At 46.6% G+C, this 19490-nt stretch overlaps 1 protein-coding gene across 2 annotated transcripts; it reads left to right on the forward strand.

Annotated features, from left to right (window-relative positions):
• The first annotated feature begins 1398 nt into the window (after nt 1-1398).
• LOC126522172 (palmitoyltransferase ZDHHC2-like) lies at nt 1399-18595 on the forward strand. Of its 2 annotated transcripts, XM_055066249.1 has the most exons (4): nt 1399-1479; nt 16038-16337; nt 16869-17108; nt 17744-18595. In XM_055066249.1, exons 2-4 carry the CDS (start codon nt 16093-16095, stop codon nt 18312-18314), a joined length of 1056 nt encoding a protein of 351 aa, XP_054922224.1. In that variant the 5' UTR covers nt 1399-1479; nt 16038-16092; the 3' UTR covers nt 18315-18595. The 2 variants fall into 2 exon arrangements, with proteins under 2 accessions (XP_054922224.1, XP_050026871.1); XM_050170914.2 differs by lacking the exon at nt 1399-1479 and having other exon boundaries at nt 15566-16337.
• Nucleotides 18596-19490: the final 895 nt, after the last annotated feature.

Genomic DNA, 19490 nt, shown 5'->3' on the forward strand with positions numbered 1-19490 from the left:
GGCACTTCTCGCTGGCGCAAGAAGTGCCGGCAGCCACACGCTCCTGTTATAGCGTTTCAACCGCTGGGCTTTATTCGTTGGCCGCAAACCGCCAGCTTAACATTTGTTTCTTTCGCGGCAGGGTGGAATCAATCGTCAATAAATTAGATGCCGATCTGGCTCGATCGCCGAAGATGTACCGTGTGACAACTGTATGATTGGCGTATAGGAGGAGGAGGAAACAAAGAGAGAAGGTAGGGATGTTAACCAGAAATGCATCTGGTTGGCTGCCCTAGTTTGGCGGACGGGAAAGAGGGAATAGAAATATAATATAGAGAGAGGGAGGAGAGGGGAAGGAAAGTCATCGTGAGCTCGCGCACGCACTCAGATATAGCGTTCTCACAGGGGGACAACGAATGGCTCATACCCCTTTAAGCAATGGCTCATACTCCCGTAAATGCGGCCTCCCTATTACGACGACAGAAGAGAAGTGAAATTATACCCCTGAATGAGGAGCGGCAACGAAGCCAGCTGTGGAAGAAGACGATGACGAAAGCGGGAGCAGTGGTACGAGTGCGTGCCACTGCTCGTGCCACTCTCATTTCCATTTCGTTTTATCTTTTCTTTAATTCTGTTAAGGACTGCAGATAATTTCCCCTCTCATGTCTTTGGTGTCATTGCCTGTTGGCTTCTTGCGATATGACTAATAAAAATCGGAACCACTTGGTTTCCTCTCTTCTCGTTCATTACACATACATACATACATACATACATACATACATACATACATACATACATACATACATACATACATACATACATACATACATACATACATGCATACATACATGCATACATACATACATACATACATACATACATACATACATACATACATACATTCGGGACATTTGACACCAGTGTTGCGAGTGTAACTAAAGCGCCTGCAGATTACTATCGCTATAACACGAGGACGTTACTAGCCTCGCATTATAGATAGTACGCACCACCTGTAGCCAGAGTATAAAACTTCCGCCAACCTTGGCTCAGCTCAGTGGCGACTGGAGCTGCATGACGTCGGAAACTTGCGCCAGTTGTGTACTGTACTATCGGTTGAAGTAACGCACAAGATGTATACACACGAACGCACCAACAGCTGCTCCAAGGCAGAAACTAAGAAAGGGCGAGGCGAACAAACGTATTCTCCTAAAGCTGGCCACGGGGCCGGAAGTGACGACTTGCTGCTCTCCATGCCGGCTCGATATTGCAGCAGGCTTCCACGTAGGAAACTCCTGAATCCCAACAAGGCGCGCTCCTTCGGGGCTTCCACACCCAATGGGATATCTTGCAGAAACGCATCGGCCTAAATGCGCGCGCGTTTGCTGTGTCCGAGGTTTGGCCACGACGAAGAGAGCGACGCCGCGCAAGCGTCCGTCTTCGCTGCGCGCAACTGAACCTCGACGTGCCAGCGGTCCCAGCGTTTCTTCGGTGACTGTCCCGGTAAAAGTTTTGCTTGTTTAATTGTTGGCCGCAGTGTTGATTGTTGCGCACCATTTAGGTTGCCGCCTATTAGGCATCGTATATACTTACTCTCGGCAAGGTTCATCGTCAGATATCTCTACGCAGTTCAGCGGCTAGCTGCAGCTTTCTGCATCTGAGAAAGAGGCATAGGGTGCGCCTCCCGACAGTGGCGGTTGCATTCTGATGGTGGCACTTAGAGGAGTTCAATGGCAGGCCGGCGCGTCAGAAAACAGCAAGTATAGCCGATATACGCGTTAGATGACTCGTGAAAGTTGATGAAAAGACTATTATGATACCGTCTAGATAACAGAGTCATGTGGACCATTTATAGCCGCGAAGTAAGGAGGCCATCATTCTTTCGAAAGTTGCAGGGATATTACAAAGGCCGAACGGCATAACCTTGAATTGCTAGAGGCCGTCACGCGTTGCAAAGGCAGTTTTCTCACGGTCGATGTCATCTACCGAGATTTGCCATTAGCCTGATCGGAAGTCTTTCGATGAAAAGTACTTGGACGTGATTTTGTTGACGTGTCTGTAATCCACCAAAAGCGCCAAGTACCGTCCTTCTTCTTGATAAGGACAACAGGGGACGTCGACGGACTGCAAGATGGCTCGATAACGCCTTTAGTCAACAATTTGTCGACTTTTTGTCGCATTATTTGTTCAGCATGTGAAACATGGTATGGCCGGCGGCGTATCGGACTGGCGTCTCCGGTGTAAATACAATGGGTGACCAGCGATGCCTGGCCTAAAGGGCGGCCGTCCGGGTAAAAAATGTTGCGGTAAGTTTCTATGAGATGGCAGAGGTCAGCAGCTTGTGCCGGAAGAGGGTCAAGTGTAATCATCCTGCTAAGTTCGTCTGTGAGAGTCAGTGAATCGGAGGTTCCTGTAGAGGGTGACGGAATTTCGGCATCAAGAGTCGATATCTCGCAATCGTTCAAGGCGAGACGTCTCCCAAACAAATGCCTCGGGAACAATTTGAGTCGAGCAGTTAAACTTATGGAGGGGGAGCGAAGCCTGATTGTCTCTAACAGTGAGTACGGTATGAGGAACGGCCACATTTCTTTCAAGCAGTATGTCAGCGGTGAGACATAGTACACAGAGGCCGTCAGGAACAGATGGGTACGACAGTAGAGTGATGTACGCAGTAGCTTGAGGCGACAGGCGGATGTCTTCGGGAGCGCATAACAGTGGTTGTGCGACTGGTGGACTATAGCAGCCGTGGGGTAGTTCAAGCTGAATGACACTAGACGCGCAATCAAAGAGGGCTGAATGGGACGATAAAAAGTCTAAGCCGAGCATAACGTCTTAAGGGCATTGTTCCAAAACGGCAAACAAAACAGTCGTTAGGCTCCCCGCGATGCCAATGCGAGCAGTGCACGTACCAAGCACGGTAGGCGTTCCGCGGTTGGCGACGCAGAGGGCGCGTGATGCAGCGGGTGTGAGAACTTTGGGCTGTGAGCTATGAACTGTGAGAACGTGTCCCAGTCGTTAAGCTCTTCCTCGTGGTTATCATAGAGAACCTTCGACGTGCCTTGCAGGTAGGAGACCAAATTAGCCAACGTAATCGTCGGATCCCATTTGTTGTGGTCACTTACACGCTCATACGTGGCGATCCATTCTTCCACGTTGAGGTTCCTCGATCGTTCCAGAACGTTAATTGATCCCGCGGCTGAGCCAGCACAACCGTCGAGGTTGTAGGCATTGATGTGGGCCGCGCCATGTCGGGCATTGTTTCGTCCGTCATGTTGTCCAGTCCGAGGTGACGACCACTGCGGAGCTCCGTTTTTGTTTCTCGTGGGTACCCAGCACCTCCACCAATTCGTTACGCTGTAGAAGTCACATATAAAGATGTATTTACAATATTTACAAAAGAGGCAATGATGCATAAACAATATGGCTGCCGAGACCGATTCCACTTCCACACGTCAAATCGTCTCTTTCTGACCGGTGCCACTCTTGGTTGCGCCGTAACAATATGTTAGGTGATGTATCGAAAGACATTGTGGCAACGTTGCAGGGACAATAAAACATTGCTATAAAAACTTTCTCGACGGATCAATGGTACAGCCATCATGAAAAAGGCGAAGAACGCAAGAACTGGGTTGAAAAGTGCTGGCAAGGCAATTTATTGAAAGCTCTTCAGTACACTTTACGTTAACAAAACTATTTTAGGAAGAGCATATACAGTTCTTAAGTGGCTTTTTATAACATATAGCTCTTGCAGAAGGAAAATGCTTAATATTATTTGAAGAGTACAGCAAGCAAAAGCACCTGCACTTAAAACGAGCATATTCCAACTTTACACGAAAATAATACAGGAAGTAATCATCGTGTACTGTATGATTAAGCTATCACAATATGATCACGCTTTCACAGTAAACAGCGTTTTCTGCTTGTTTTTCATTTCAACCAAAAGAAAGCATATTTTCTTAACATCATACACGGTTGCAGGGCTGTGATGAGTGAATAAGCTAGCACGCCAACGAGCTCACGACGCAGAACTTCTCCTGTATGTATTTAAGGTCTGGAAAAACAATACGGATGTGGTTGGAAGCCATAGATGTGTAGTGCACTTACCGTTAAGCAATGTAGAATGCGCTGCAATAAATTAAAATTAGTAAAGTAGACTAATTGAAATAAAATAATTGTGTAGACAGCGTTAACATAGTGCAGTCGCAAAAGCTGTAACAGTCATATTGTATAATGATTGGTTTTTAGTGTTTTTTGTAGTAGGGAAGAAAGTGTATTTTTGTCGCAGAAGAAAGAAATTAGATTTCAACCGCTTTTTTCTTTATTTGCTAAGGTAATGAAGAGTCAGTTTCTCCAACTTTAGCTTCGCACAGAATACTTGGGATCTCTGCAGAACCACCACGTGTTCTCGAAGGCCTGACCTAGGGCTACAGCGAATGGGCCCGGCCCAAGCCCGAGGGCATCAGGCCCATTCCCCAGCCAGCAGTCCCATGCTTTTGCGTAGGCTTTGCCACGTGCAGTGCTACGATCAAGGCACTGCCATGTGTGTTATCGTTCAGATTCTCCTTCCCGATTTCTTGCCGTATTTGTAAATTTCCATAGTGTTTTTTTGTTTACATCATTTGTCTCCAGCATACCATCCTCCTTTTCTCTCACTTCCTTTTTTATAATTCTTCGTTGTCTATTTACACTTTCAATGACCCTGTACTCAGTTGCCAAATTTCTTGACAGCGTCCGCCATTCCGTGTCCGTGCTCTTGAGGTACAAATATTTGTGCACTTTAGCGGCCAGTTTATTTCTATACACGTTCATGACCATTTGTCCAAACTAATTTAGCCCTGCGCTTGTCTGACTTCAAAAGAGAACCAACTCGTATATTACCATGCACTGCCTCATGTGTGGTTTTAGTGTAGGGCCGATAGGTGAGTCGGCACCCTGACTTTTGGCCTATAGCTTCCAACACCGACACGATCTCTGATTTTAAGCGCTCAATTTTATTTGCGAATGTTAACACTGGCACCATTGCTCCTTTCAAATTCTTTGCACCACCTCTCGGGAACACCCCCGAGTCGAACGAGACAGACTGACCAGATACGACGACATCGCAAAGATGTACCAACAAGCCAGAAGAACATTCCCACCACCGCACAAAGATCTAAACAAGGCGCAAGCAGTTGTCCTACGTTAACTACAAAGCCGAACCCGTTTCACCTCAAACGGATATTCCCTGAGGTACACAAAGAAGTCACATGTCAGATATGCAAGCATGACAGAGCTACACTCAAACACATGCTATGGGAATGTAACGCCCAACGCAAAAACGAGTTAAAATTCCGAGACCCTATAGCTGGCGTGGGCCGCCGCTCTCGCAGCTCCGGCCTCGGCGACCAACTCTGGGCCGTCCAGCAAGCCCGCGAGGCGGCGGCGAGAAAAGATGTCGACTAGTGTTGCTCTATATGCTGCTGTACAGGGACACTAATCTCGACGTTCTTTTGTGGGAGACGTGAGCCCGGGTCGCCAAAAACCTGCAGGACAATTCAAAAAAGTTATTCCCAACCAACCTCATATTTATTGTAGCCCCAAAGGGCCCAGTGTTTCATTCTTGTAGCATTTCGCTTTTCCTTCATCCTCAGAATGTCTTGGTGGATGTTTGGGTAGGTCTTTCCTTCCTTTGTGTATACACACACGTATTTGTATTGCTTGACTCTGGTTATCACTTGCTGTTGTATTGATACTACGTCATTGCTCATCTCTTCATAAAATTATAATCCTCGACTTCCCTGTACAAAAATTAAGTCCCAGAGATGGCGCTTCATTGGCAGACTTATTAGCAAGGCTCTGAAACCCCTGCATTATCCGCTAGAACAGCACCATGTTGTCCGCGCAGGGACCCGCTGCTGCACCCTTTGCCCATTACGGCTGTAAGACAACTCCAAACATTATTCGGTGTTTTACAATCCTCTTTCTATGCCTTAAAATAAAGCGTGAACAATAATGGAAACAGAAGCAATCCTTGCATAAGTCCTTGGTGAATTTCCACATGATCTTTTCATTTCCGGCCTTCAAATACGATTTGTACTCTGTTGCCCCTATGCATACCTCACTCAACAGCTCGGCGAAAATGTCATCTGTGTGCTCGTGCTTCAAAATATCCTATAGCAATTCGGTCCCTGTCTACGTTGTCGTAAATTCTCTTAATATATAGAAGTAGTATCCCTATAGGTATATTCTGAGCTATTGAAATTTTTATGCATTGAGTTAGTATTAATATGTTATCCTCCAAGCATATGCATGTTCTAATTATATCCTAATATATATATATATATATATATATATATATAGTTATTGCGATTAGCATTTTTAGGGTGCTTCACGCACTTTTATGTATGTATGTATGTATGTATGTATGTATGTATGTATGTATGTATGTATGTATGTATGTATGTATGTATGTATGTATGTACGTACGTACGTACGTACGTACGTATCTATCTATCTATCTATCTATATATCTATCTATCTATCTATCTATCTATGATGATGATGATGATGTGTTGTGTTTTGTGGCGCAAGGGCCAGGTTTGGCCAAAGAGCGCCATGACAAGTGGTAATGTTGAAGATGTTTTATGGAAGATATGACTTGGCTGTAAAGTGGCCTAAAAATAGTCGCTGTAGAGTGCGTAAAATCTACTTGCTATAAAATTATGGCGATGACAAATGACGAATACTATGAACATTAAAATTCATCGTAAAAGAATGACGCAGAATAGAAAATATATGAGATGGTAAAAATACCTGGAGCACTGTTGCCTCGCCGGAGCCCTTGAAACACAAGGGCCTAGAGGCACGTGCTATACGAAAGAACTATCACAGCGCCATCCTCTGAAGAGAGGAGGCGCTACGAACATGTGGGGCTAACAACATGCAACACAACATCTTTCAGATTCGGCTTTCCGGCACTCCAGGAGGACGTGGAGGACGGTAAGCCTCTCCTGGCATCTACCGCAGGTTGGAGGATCATTTCCGGTGAGTAGAAAATTATGGGTGCCGAATGTGTGTCCTATTCTGAGACGACAGAATAGGACATCTGTTCGGCGTGATTTTGTTACAGAGGGCCAGAATCCTAACTGTGGCTTTATCACGTGGAGCTTATTATTTGTTTCCGCGTCCCATAGGCGTTGCCAGTGGTTCCGTAGTTTCCTCCGTAAGAAGGGCTTCAGATCTGTGACAGGAACTGCCGCGGTGGGATTAGCAGAATGCGATGCAACTGACGTGGCCATCTGGTCCGCCAGAACATTACCTTCAATGCCCCTATTACCTGGCACCCTGCATATGATGACATGCTGGTTACCTATATACGCTTTAGACAGAACGGAATAGAGTTCATTAATTACCGGATTTTTGTGGTTAGAGAATGACATCAAGGCCTTCACAACACTAAGGGAGTCCGTATATATGACTGATTTTTGGAGTTTTGATTTCTTTATATGCTTTACAACCGACAACAGTGCATAGGCCTCGGCCGTAAAGATACTGGTTTCCGGATGCAGTACGTCGGATTCCGAGAAGGATGGGCCGACGGCTGCATAGGACACCCCCTCGCGTGACTTCGATGCATCTGTGTAGAACTCCGTGCAGGAGTATTTGTATTGGAGTTCCCGGAAATGCATTTGTATTTCAATCTCTGGAGCGTGCTTTGTGACTTGCGCAAAAGATATATCGCATTGTATGAGCTGCCACTCCCAAGGAGGTAGCAGCTTGGCTGGATGCATTAGGCGGAGCTCGAGGAGTGGGACATGCATTTCATCACTAAGCTCCATCACACGCAGCGAGAAAGGCTGTCTTACGGAGGGACGATTATGAAAGAGTGTAGCATATGTCATATCGTTAATGATATTAAAACAGGGATGTTGAGGATTAGAGTGGACTTTCAGAAAATATGTTTGGCTGATATATGTTCTCTGCAGATGAAGTGACCACTCATTTGATTCTGCATATAAACTTTCAATGGGACTTGTTCTGAAAGCTCCAGTGGCAAGTCGGATTCCTAGGTGGTGGACCGGATCTAGCATCTTTAGCGCGCTCGGGGCTGCAGAATGATAGATCACGGTACCATAGTCCAGCCGTGATCGAATGAGGCTCTTGTAAAGATTCATTAGACATTTCCTGTCGCTGCCCCATGTTGTGTGGGATAACACTTTAAGTAAATTCATTGTTTTTAAGCATTTGACCTTGAGGTACTTTATGTGTGAAATAAAAGTTAATTTAGAGTCAAGTATGACGCCTAAGAACTTGTGTTCTTTGTTCACAGGAATTTGCTGACCATACATTTCGGTACTGGGTTCTGCAATGAGCCGTCTATTTCTTGTGAAAAGCACACAAGAACTTTTGTTGGGGTTCACTTTAAATCCGTTTTCTTCTGCCCATTTGGACACTTTGTTCAAGGCCTGTTGTACTTGCCTCTCACATACTGTAAGGTTGCAGGATTTGAAACCTATCGGTATGTCGTCTTCGTAAACAGAATAAAATATGGCTGGCGGTAACGAAACACGAAGGGTGTTCATTTTCACGATGAAGAGCGTGCAGCTAAGTACACCTCCTTGAGGTACACCAGTTTCCTGTATAAAAGGTCGCGACAATACATTGCCGACTTTCACGCGAAATGTACGGTTGGACAAATAGCTCTCTATTAGGACGAGCATATTGCCACGGATGCCAATTCCCGACAAGTCTCTCAAGATTCCATAGCGCCACGTAGTGTCGTACGCCTTCTCCATATCGAGGAATACGGATAGGAAATATTGTTTATGTAGAAAGGCGTCGCGAATGTTTCCCTCAATGCGCACAAGGTGGTCGGTTGTGGACCGCCCTTCTCTGAAGCCACACTGAAAGGGATCTAGCATATTGCTGAGTTCAAGGAAATGCACAAGTCTGCGGTTAACCATTTTTTCAAAAAGCTTACAAATACAGTTAGTAAGGGCTATCGGACGGTAACTTGCCGCCAAGGAAGAGTCTTTGCCCTGTTTAAGAACAGGGACCACAATCGCTTCTTTCCATGTGGATGGGAGGTATCCCGTAGCCCAAATAGCGTTGAAAAGTGTGAGTAGTGTAAGTTTGGTGTCAGTATGTAAGTTTATGATCATGTCATACAGGACTCTATCAGGTCCCGGTGCAGTGCTTTTGCATGTGTTCAAGGCAGCTCTCAACTCAGCAATATTGAAAGGCCTGTTATAGGGTTCATTTTGTCTGGATTTTCGTATTATTGGCTTACGTTCTTCTATTTGTTTGTATTTCAAAAGGATTGCGAATAATGGTTTGAACTCGACACGCTCTCAAAGTGTTCCCCAAGTGAGTCTGCCTGATCTTTCAGTGTTTGACCTTGTGTGTTTACCAAAGGAAGATAATATGTTTGTCGCCCTTTTATCCTATTAACCCTGTTCCAGACTTCGGCCTCATCTGCATACGAGTTGATACCTGATAAAAACTTCTGCCAACTTTCTCTTCTAGCCTGTCGGCGTGTTCGCCTGCCTTGCGATTTCACTTTCTTAAAGTTAAACAGATTCTCCGCAGTGGGAGAGGCGCGTAGCAAACCCCACGCTTTGTTCTGTTTCTTACGAGCGTTCCTACAGTCCTCGTTCCACCACGGGACACGCCGTTTGCATGCCAAGCCATTTATTTGTGATATACATTTAGTTGCGGCATCTATGATGAAGGCTGTAAAGTATTCCACGGCAGCATCAATTCCTAATGAGGACATGTCATCCCATGAAATACTACTGAGAGTTCGGAATTTCTCCCAGTCAGCTGTATCAATCTTCCACTTAGGAGCCTGCGGTGTATATTCGTTTTTTTAGGTGTTCGTAGCAGTATGGGGAAGTGGTCGCTTCCGTAAGGATTGTTTGTAACTTCCCATTCGAGTTCCGGCAGTAGTGACGGGGAGACTAGGCTAAGATCTATTGAAGAAAAGGTTTTGTTGGCAAGACAGTAGTATGTGGGTTCTTTCTTATTCAGAATGCACGCACCAGAAGAGAAAAGGAATTGTTCAAGTCGTCCTCGCGCATCTATACGAGGGTCGCCCCACAGGTAATTGTGTGCTTTGAAATCGCCAATAACAATATAAGGTTCTGGCAATTCATCTATGAAGGACTGAAATTCATGTTTAGTTAATTTGTAATGTGGGGGTATGTAGAGCGAGCAAATAGTTATGAGTTTGTTTAGCAGAACAACTCGCACCGCCACTGCTTCAAGGGGCGTTCGTAGCTGTAAGGGTTGACAGGCTATACTTTTATGAGTGACAATCGCAACACCACCCGATGATGCGACGGCATCATCGCGATCTTTGCGAAACGTAACATACGTTCGGAGAAAGTTTGTGTGTTTAGATTTTAGGTGTGTTTCCTGTAAACACAGCACTTTTGGATTATGTTTGTGGATGAGTTCTTGTAAATCATCAAGGTTTCTAAGGAGACCTCTGATGTTCCATTGAATGATTTGTGTATCCATATTTAGAGTAAATTGGTGCTGTGTTTACGGAAACGGAAGGGATGCCTTAGATTACAGAGCCCTTTCGAGGCCCTGTAATAGGGGTTTTGCTCTTTCCGAAGCGTTCTAGCGAGTGTCGACGCTCCTTAGGCGGTTGGTGCGCCTTGAGGACAGGTGTAGTGTCCATTGCCTCCTGTGAGACGCCGGACAAGCGCTCTTGCGAGCGAGAGGTTTTCCGAGAGAGTCCTGCCCTGGAAGGCAAGACCCCTGCGCCCACCAGCCCGGAGGTCGATGGGGCTCCCTGAGGGATTTGGCTGCGCTGGCCGTTGCCAGCGCTGGAAGGGGCCTCGGAGGTTGGGGCAGCCTCGGCTGCGCCCACCTTCGGGGTCGATGGCCCCGTCAGCTGGGTTGGCGGAGCAGCGCTTGCTGCAACCACCGCGGGGGTAGATGGCGTAGCTGCCGACTCACTGCTTGTGGGTCGGACAGCCGCCGGAGGCCGTTGTGACGCTGCCCCCTGACGCGCCACATCGGCATAGGCTTTCTTGGGCAGGTACGATACCCGCCTACGTGCCTCCTTGAAACTTATATTTTCCTTTACTTTAACTGTTACAATTTCCTTTTCTTTCTTCCAGGAGGGGCACGACCGCGAGTATGCGGCGTGCTCCCTGTCACAATTTACGCAGTGGAGAGCGTTCTCACAAGCTTCAGAGGTGTGTTCTTGAGCACTGCATTTTGCACAAGTTTGGCGGCCTTGGCAGCTCTGCCAGCTGTGACCGAAGCGCTGGCATTTGAAACATCGGCGTGGGTTTGGCACGTACGGCCTAACACGGAGCTTGATGTACCCGGCCTCGATTGATTCGGGCAAGATACTTGATCCAAAAGTAATTATTAGGTGCTTTGTCTGAATCTCTTTACCATCCCGCCTCATCTTAATTCTTCTGACATTGATCACATTTTGTTCGCTGAAGCCCTCCAGGAGTTCCGCTTCAGTCAGCTCAAGCAAATCATCATCTGACACAACACCACGGGTGGTGTTCATTGTACGGTGCGGGGTTACTGTTATGGGGGTCTCTCCAAATGACACTAGTTGCGGTAGTTTTTCATATTGTTTTACATCGCGGAGCTCCAAGAGGAGGTCGCTGCTTGCCATCCTCGACACCTTGTATCCTGGACCAAAAACATCAGTCAGGGACTTTGAAACTAGGAATGGTGAAATGTTTCGCACTGCTTTGTTTGGCTTTTCGGAATGAATAACGTGGAAGCGGGGAAAATTCTGGGTTTGGCGTCCAAAGAACTTGAAGACATCTTCGGTGCGCCCTCGTTTCTGAGGGCGATCAGCAAGGGTGGGGAAAGAAGTTTCCATGAAAAATATATACATTCGGCAACAGCGCCGACCGCCCACCACGGAGCCCAACGAGGGGACGCGGCAGAGCTTGCATACAAGTCTGCACGACGCCAGTCGTACGCCGTCACTCTAACCGAATATGGTGTACCCAAGGTTGGATAGCCACACAGGGTTAACCCTTGCCGCCAGGAGAAAGGAAGTAAAAAGAAGAGAGAAGGGGACAGGAAAGGTCGAAAAGTAAGAGATAAAGACGAAGATTCGAGGAGGGAGAGACAGGAAAAGGCGACTGCCGATGTCCTCCAGGTGGGTCAGTCTGGAGGTGCCGTCTATGTGAAGCCGAGGCCGAAGAGGTGTGTTGCCTCCGCCGGGGGGCCTTAAAGGTCCAAACACCCAGCATCGGCTCAACCCCCAGGATCCCCTTTTCCCCAGACACGGCAAAGCCGCGCACGGCTACACGCGGGAGGGTGCAACCCTCGTGTGCTCGGGTCCGTGGTGTCGCAACACACCAAACGCCTGCTGACGCAGACGCCCCTGCGGGGTATCTATCTATCTATCTATCTATCTATCTATCTATCTATCTATCTATCTATCTATCTATCTATCTATCTATCTATCTATCTATCTATCTATCTATCTATCTATCTATCTATCTATCTATCTATCTATCTATCTATCTATCTATCTATCTATCTATCTATCTATCTATCTATCTATCTATCTATCTATCTATCTATCTATCTATCTATCTATCTATCTATCTATCTATCTATCTATCTATCTATCTATCTATCTATCTATCTATCTATCTATCTATCTATCTATCTATCTATCTATCTATCTATCTATCTATCTATCTATCTATCTATCTATCTATCTATCTATCTATCTATCTATCTATCTATCTATCTATCTATCTATCTATCTATCTATCTATCTATCTATCTATCTATCTATCTATCTATCTATCTAAACCATTTCCCCGCCTACTTGGGTAACAGGATATCTGGCACTGGGCATGTGCTGTTCTGTGAACATCTTATGACGCCAACTTGGGTCACAGAGTATGTGCCATTATGCATATGTGCCGCTCTTCAATGAATCTCTCTGAGACAAAGTAACATGTTTCACGTCAACTTGTGTTAGTGCTTATGTGCCAGTGCTTATGTGCAGCTACTCAACGCAGCTCTTTGACGCGAACTTGAGTCACTGGGTATGAGCCACGGTATCTGTGCTGCTCCTCTATGACAAAAAAGAATTATTTGAATTTATCCGGTGCTGGGCGGAGTCGAAGTTGCGTCATATTCGTGTATTGATAAAATCTTATTTGAATGTATATCGACACATGTTCCATGCAGGGAATTCGCTGCGGCGGCACTAATGGACACAGTGTGTCCGGTGGGGAGCGCGAGAAAGCAGCCCGGCTGCATACACGCCTCATACATGACACGTTTCGATGGTTGCAATACAGTGCGTCAATGCATTGCTGCTATGCTAATAGCACTAAGGTCCACATTCATCGTAAGATAGGTTCGGCCAATTTTTCTCCTTCACCCACTTCGACAACCCTAATATAATGACTTACATTGTCATTCTTTATCACCACCGTTACTGTAACTTGCTTGTACCAGCTTGTTTTATCCTGATCACTTGGGAAAGGATCACTGATACTTTGCCTTTATAAATAAGGTCCATCGTGTTTTCACGTCCCCCAATCAATTTTTTCTTGATTTTAAGAACTTGCTCCATGGCACTAGTCAGCTGTGTCTTGCTCTTTGGACCCAGCAGTTCGATAATTTGTATTGAGATTTCGTATGGTACTTCTGCCATCCTATTAATAAGATTTGCTTCGGATTTTTTTCGGTAATTGTTTTCTAGAATAAATTTTGACTTCTCAGGCTTCTTTGTTGCTGGACTTGGTCGAATCAAGACTACACTTTCTTTCTTGCCAAAGTTATCACTAATAACGTCACTCATGCACAGCAAAACCTCGTCTCCTTCAAAGATGTAAACATCTTCATCCACGATTCACTCCAAACCTGACTGACAAGGCTAGCGGTCGAGAAATTTACATTAAGAAGATGCTGCCTTTGCAGAGGACAGTCCCCAAGAACCAGTATTCGAAGATATAAAAAGCTGACTTACATCACAGCTATAGTACTTGAACTCTATTGCCACTCAAAAGTCACGATGCTCCCTGCAAATGCAGAAGTCTTGAGGTTAGGAGCAGATCTGTTGCAACGACAGGAAGACAACCGCTTCCCATGACGCACCGCGTTGTGGAGGAACGCCGAAACTGAACAAAAATGCCTTGTGGTTTCCTTCAAGCTTTACAGTTACTGTAGCTGTCTCACACGCGTATTACGGTATAGCTAAGTATTTAAAAATACTGAGAACTATATAGATTCCTAAATAGAATATGAATGGAATAAAACAATTTGGTTCGATTGGTATTCCAAATGTGTAATATAGTGCTAAAGATGGTGCAGTGTGTAACGTCTTGGTAACTTGAGGCGTTTAGTGTGTTTTTTTGATGATAAATAAAATTTCCATTAAGAGGCATGGATTATTCAAACAATGCTAATCACAATTGCGTCCTAATCAGCGTGCCGCAGTGAACATGACGCAGCAAGCCGCAGAAGCATTTGTCGCAGCAGCTGGTGGTGGGAGGGGAGGGGTGTTGTAGCAGTCGAGTTGAGCCTGGCAGGCTTGGAGAGCAATTATTGTTGCGCTTGAGCTTCTCCCACATTGTTAACAAGAATGTGTCACGAGACCTTGATCAACTCCAAAGGCAGTGAACAGTCGTAGAAATCCTTTCCTGATTAATGCGGGCCCTTCAGGGAACACCATGTCTTCGAAGCATCGCATGCATGCATGTGGAAAACCTTTCTTTTGTAGGTTGTGAAGCAGCGCCTTTCTTTGAGCGTGAAATTCCGAGCACAACCAGATGAAAGGTTTTACATGACTGACCTCACCGCATAATGCACGAAGCGGGCAAGCGTATCGTCCAATCCTAAATAAGCGGAGTTCTAACGTGCTGCAGCAGGGTAGCTTATTTGTAAGTCTGTGGACCGCACGGATTGTACGGTGACACTGCATAACACTAGGAACGCCTTTGAGGGCTGCGTGACAGTGCCCACAGAAACAGTTTGTGTGTACGTGCGTGTGTGCGTAGGTTTTTTTTTCTTCTTAATTTCTTTAAATCCTTCTCTCTCTCACCTGTCGCATCCCCTTGCCCCTCCCCCAGTACAGGGTAGCCAACCGGGGATAATCTCTGGTTAACCTCCCTGTCCTTTCCTTTGCCTTTCTCTCTCTCTCTCTTTCTCTGTGAACCGTACAGAGTTGATTGGACATCTTTTGGAGCGTCCGAAAATGATTTCGGATTGAGTGCTTAGTTTGGAGCAAACGCTTTAGGGTTATCAATCGTGGGGCACACGAAAGCGTTTCGACCACAAGAGCATCAGCTTTTTCATTGCTTTCAATTGCAACGTTTGCCTTCACTGCCTTCAATTGCAATTTCACTACAAATTTCCTGCTTTTGAGGTGTTTAAGCAACACAAGAGATTGCCTAGTAAACTTTTCCCGAGACTGATTGGGATACAATAGCTGCTGCGCTGACTTTGAGTCGGTGAGTATAACATCGCGTGTCACAGCAGTAAGCGAGCAGGATGCCGCAATAGCAGGGGAAATCGAGCTGGTGAGGGCCACATGCAATGGTGAGCCAGTCCAATATTTATTCAGTGTAGGAATATGGAAACGTGGCCTCGTGAGTGATGCTTCTAAGCACTCGTGTATGGCATTTGAAAATTCGCTGCATGGAGGAGCCAGCCACTTTGTGTCGTATTTGTAAATTTAATGGTTATTAACTTCTCCCAAAACCTGTAATTACTTACCTTTTGTCATCCCGTCTAGTGCACACTAGCCAACCGGAGAGTTGTTCTGGTTAACCTCTCTGCGTTTCATGTCTTCTTTTATCCCTGTATATTAATCTTCGTAATTGTCAATTAGCATTGGACAATTCGTGAACTCGGGCAGTAAAGATCCAGCCAATATAGCAAAAAGAAAAAAAAAGAAAGAAAAAGAATTGCTCACGGAGCCAAGCGTATGCATTTAGTTTAGTTTTAATTCTGAACATACTTGGAACTGCCTGCTTCTTGGCCAATCCCCCGTAGTGGGTATGAGCCACAACGGGGGACAAGACTGTCTACGACGACTGCTAGTCAACTAGCGGTCTTTGTAGGAAGCGAAAATGGGCCACCAGTAGGAAGAACAAAGAAGAAGAGGACGTTACCCGCATGCTGCCCTCGGTCGAGCGGCCAGCGACTCCTGTAGAGGACGGTACCTGCACCCGCCGAGAGAGCTTCGCAAAGGCGAACCGGCTGTTCGCCTGGCTTCCCCTGCTGCTGGTATCGGTGCTGCTTTCGTGGGGCTACTACGCCTACGTTCTCGTCTTCTGCTGCGTCGTCATCGCGCAGGAAAGCATAGCCAAGGCCGTATTCTTCGGCATCGGATTCCATCTGCTACTCTTCCTGTGCGTCTGGTAAGTTGCCCGGAGCCAAGCAGTGCGACCGTTTGCCTTACGCAGTGAGTGCGCAGACGTTTAAGCGCACCATCTTAGGTGCGTTGCCTGCACTGCCGAGAGGCTTAAGTCTGCGCGTGCGCATGCATGTTCACTTACTAATGGCCTTTGAGACCAGGGTCTCACGCCTCCAAATCTGGTGTGCTGCCGCTGACTGTACTCCCCACCGCACCGATGCGGCCCATTTCAAACGTGAATTCGTACAGCGACTTGTCTTCTTCGTACTTGTTAACTCTAATTAGTAGCGTCTCTTTTCGACTGTCTGCGTCGTCGCCCTGCGTTCCAGCTGGTTTCCAAGGAATGCATGCGAACACTTTAAGTCCAATTACTGCCATGCCGTCGAGTATGCTGCACGGTTTATAAAAAAAAAAAGAAAACGGACGTTGTTGCATCGTATGCATTACATTTGCCGCGAAGGTCTTTATACTTTCCTGCATATAGCTTGTGACCACAAGTATATAGGTAGGCCCTCTTTCTGTCACCATCCGGCAGGTCGTACGCGAAGACGATGGCGACCGCGATTCCCGACGTGCCTCCCGCGTATCTGCTGAGCGTGGGCGAGCAGCAGGCGCTCGCCAACTGCCACAATGAACGCACCCGGCGCGGTCTGCTCGAGATGCTAGCAGCGGACAGAGGCGTGATCACCCTGGGGCCAGACGGGTGCGCCAGGTACTGCGCGCCGTGCCAGCTGCTCAAACCTGACAGGTGTCACCATTGCTCCACGTGCCGAAGGTGGGTGCATGCATACTTAGGCAAGTGAAAATGAAAGTTCCAACGAAAGCTATATAACAGAGAGAGAAATATCAGCGGCAGTATAATGCATAGGAGAGCTTGCAATAAGGCCATTTAACCATTACGGTAGTGATAGGTCAACGTGTTTGCAACTGCAGCAGATATGAAACCGCGTGTTGGGGAGACCGCATATGCTTTGTAGACACCCAACTGTCTCGAACGCGGCATCGTAACGACGTGGCAGCACTGGCATCATTATGTACTGCATCTCTGTCACAATCTCGTACTGCTAGAAATCAGGCAGTCGATCCCTTCCTATTCTTTATTATCGTGCTGCTTCGTATTGTTACTTATTTCTGTTTTGACAATCTTTCACTTTTCGGGCGTGCTTTCTCTTGTATTTCGACCCGCAATAAGGACTTACGGACACTGCATGGAATAGTAATTGTTAATATAAATATGACCTAAGGCGGAATAATCTTGAAGGCTCATTTTTAAACAAATTAGGCGTCGTGTCTGGAGGACATTTCAAAGCTGCCTACAGTACATTTACCTGAAGTTTGATGGTTATTCTGTATGAGACATCCTGACGCAGTGTGTTGACGCCGTGAACGCCCCACGGACTGTCTTCGCAGGTGCATCATGAAGATGGACCACCACTGCCCGTGGTTCAACAACTGCGTCTGTTTCAGCACCTACAAGTTCTTCCTGCTCACACTCGCCTACGTGGTGGCACTGTGCATCTACACCATCACCACCTTGGCAGCCCACTTGGTCGAGTGGGGGTCGGATCCGTCGCCACTGAAGCCCTACGGCTTGCACGTGGGCTTCATCATGCTCGTGGGCTCGGCGCTGGCCATCGGCCTCGGCTCTTTCCTCGGCATGCACCTGTCCATGGTGTTGAGGAACGAGACGACGCTGGAGAGCATGCGTAGCATAATGTTCCTGGAGCACGGGGACTCGTTCGACCTCGGCAGCCGTTATCGGAACTTCGTAGAGGTGTTCGGACTACGGTGGTCGCTGTGGATGATTCCCGTGTTCACGAGTCTCGGCGACGGCGTCCGGTTCCCGACCAGGCTGCACCCCACGCGAGGCAGAGTCGAGTCTCGGCCGTCTTCCTTCGTGCCAACCTACTCCGCGGCCACCTATTCGACGCGCTCGTCGAGCCTCGATCCTGGGGCCGCCGTCGTGGACATAGTACGATAGCCAATCGAGCTGCGTAAGAGACCACGATATTGAATGTGACCTGACTGAAATTTCGTTTTCTCATTAATCTCTGGATTACTTCACAAGATTGGATCGGTTGGTTCTTTGCTTAAATTTTTTTTTCGCGATGGCACGTCCGTGTGGGGGCCCCGCACCGCGACAGTGTGGCACGGTCCATCTGCAGCGTGGCCTCTCACGTCGCGTGTCATGGTCGCTTGATTATCGCATACATGTGGCTGCCTCTTTAATGTAATAAGCAATACATATAACGGATTCACCGATTTACTTGTTTTATTTGGTTTAGTCATTCAGTATGTGCCAATGGGTGCGGGCCCATTCTTCGCTATTACTCCAGAACAGCTATGTCATTACAGCACAAGAGGTATCGAACTTGTATATGTAGAAAAATACGTGTCGAACTTCGGTGTACATCCATCTTCCATTATCATTCTTCCCTCTACAGGCGTCATACAAATACATCCCTCTATTCCACATGACATCATTGCGTAGACGTTTCACACTGTGCACCTGCCTGATTTGGCGTTTTCATTCCGGCATAACTGTAGTGCACTGTGTAGTGCACAAACATAAAAATTGCATGGCAATAAAGTTGTGATGTCTGTTGCAGATAAACATTCTAAGAGACTACACGTTGCAGAGCACGAAAGTAAACAAAATTGTACGCATCTCCGTAAGTTGTATAGGATTTCATGCACACTGCTTGACGGGAGCTTTGCTTCACGTGAATACAATCATGTGCGTTGGATCTCCACAATTTTTTTTACAGCGAAGCTATATATGGCTAGGGTTCCATGCATCTTTGTTCGCCGTGAACAGAAACTATTATCAGCAATAGCTCATACCCCCGTAAGCATTCATACTCCCGTGAGCAAGCGAAAAATGAAGTGGCTCATAGTCCCGTAAGGCAAAGGCTACAAGCATTCAGCAAAGTGAAGCGAACAGTGCTTGAATTCTATCTAGTCACGCCTACAACATACAGAACAGCATGTCGAGAACTGTCATCATCAATGGCTCATACCCCCGTGAGAAATGGCTTATACCTCCGTGAGCAATGGCTCATACGCTGAAGCAAAAGTCCCGTAAGGTTCATGGCTACTCATTTTGCGTGAATTAGCTGCGATGACACTACCCCTGTTGTCATGGTCGGTGATTTCA

The sequence above is a fragment of the Dermacentor andersoni genome, chromosome 6 (assembly GCF_023375885.2).
Source record: "Dermacentor andersoni chromosome 6, qqDerAnde1_hic_scaffold, whole genome shotgun sequence".
In the NCBI taxonomy this organism is placed as follows: Eukaryota; Metazoa; Arthropoda; class Arachnida; order Ixodida; family Ixodidae; genus Dermacentor; species Dermacentor andersoni.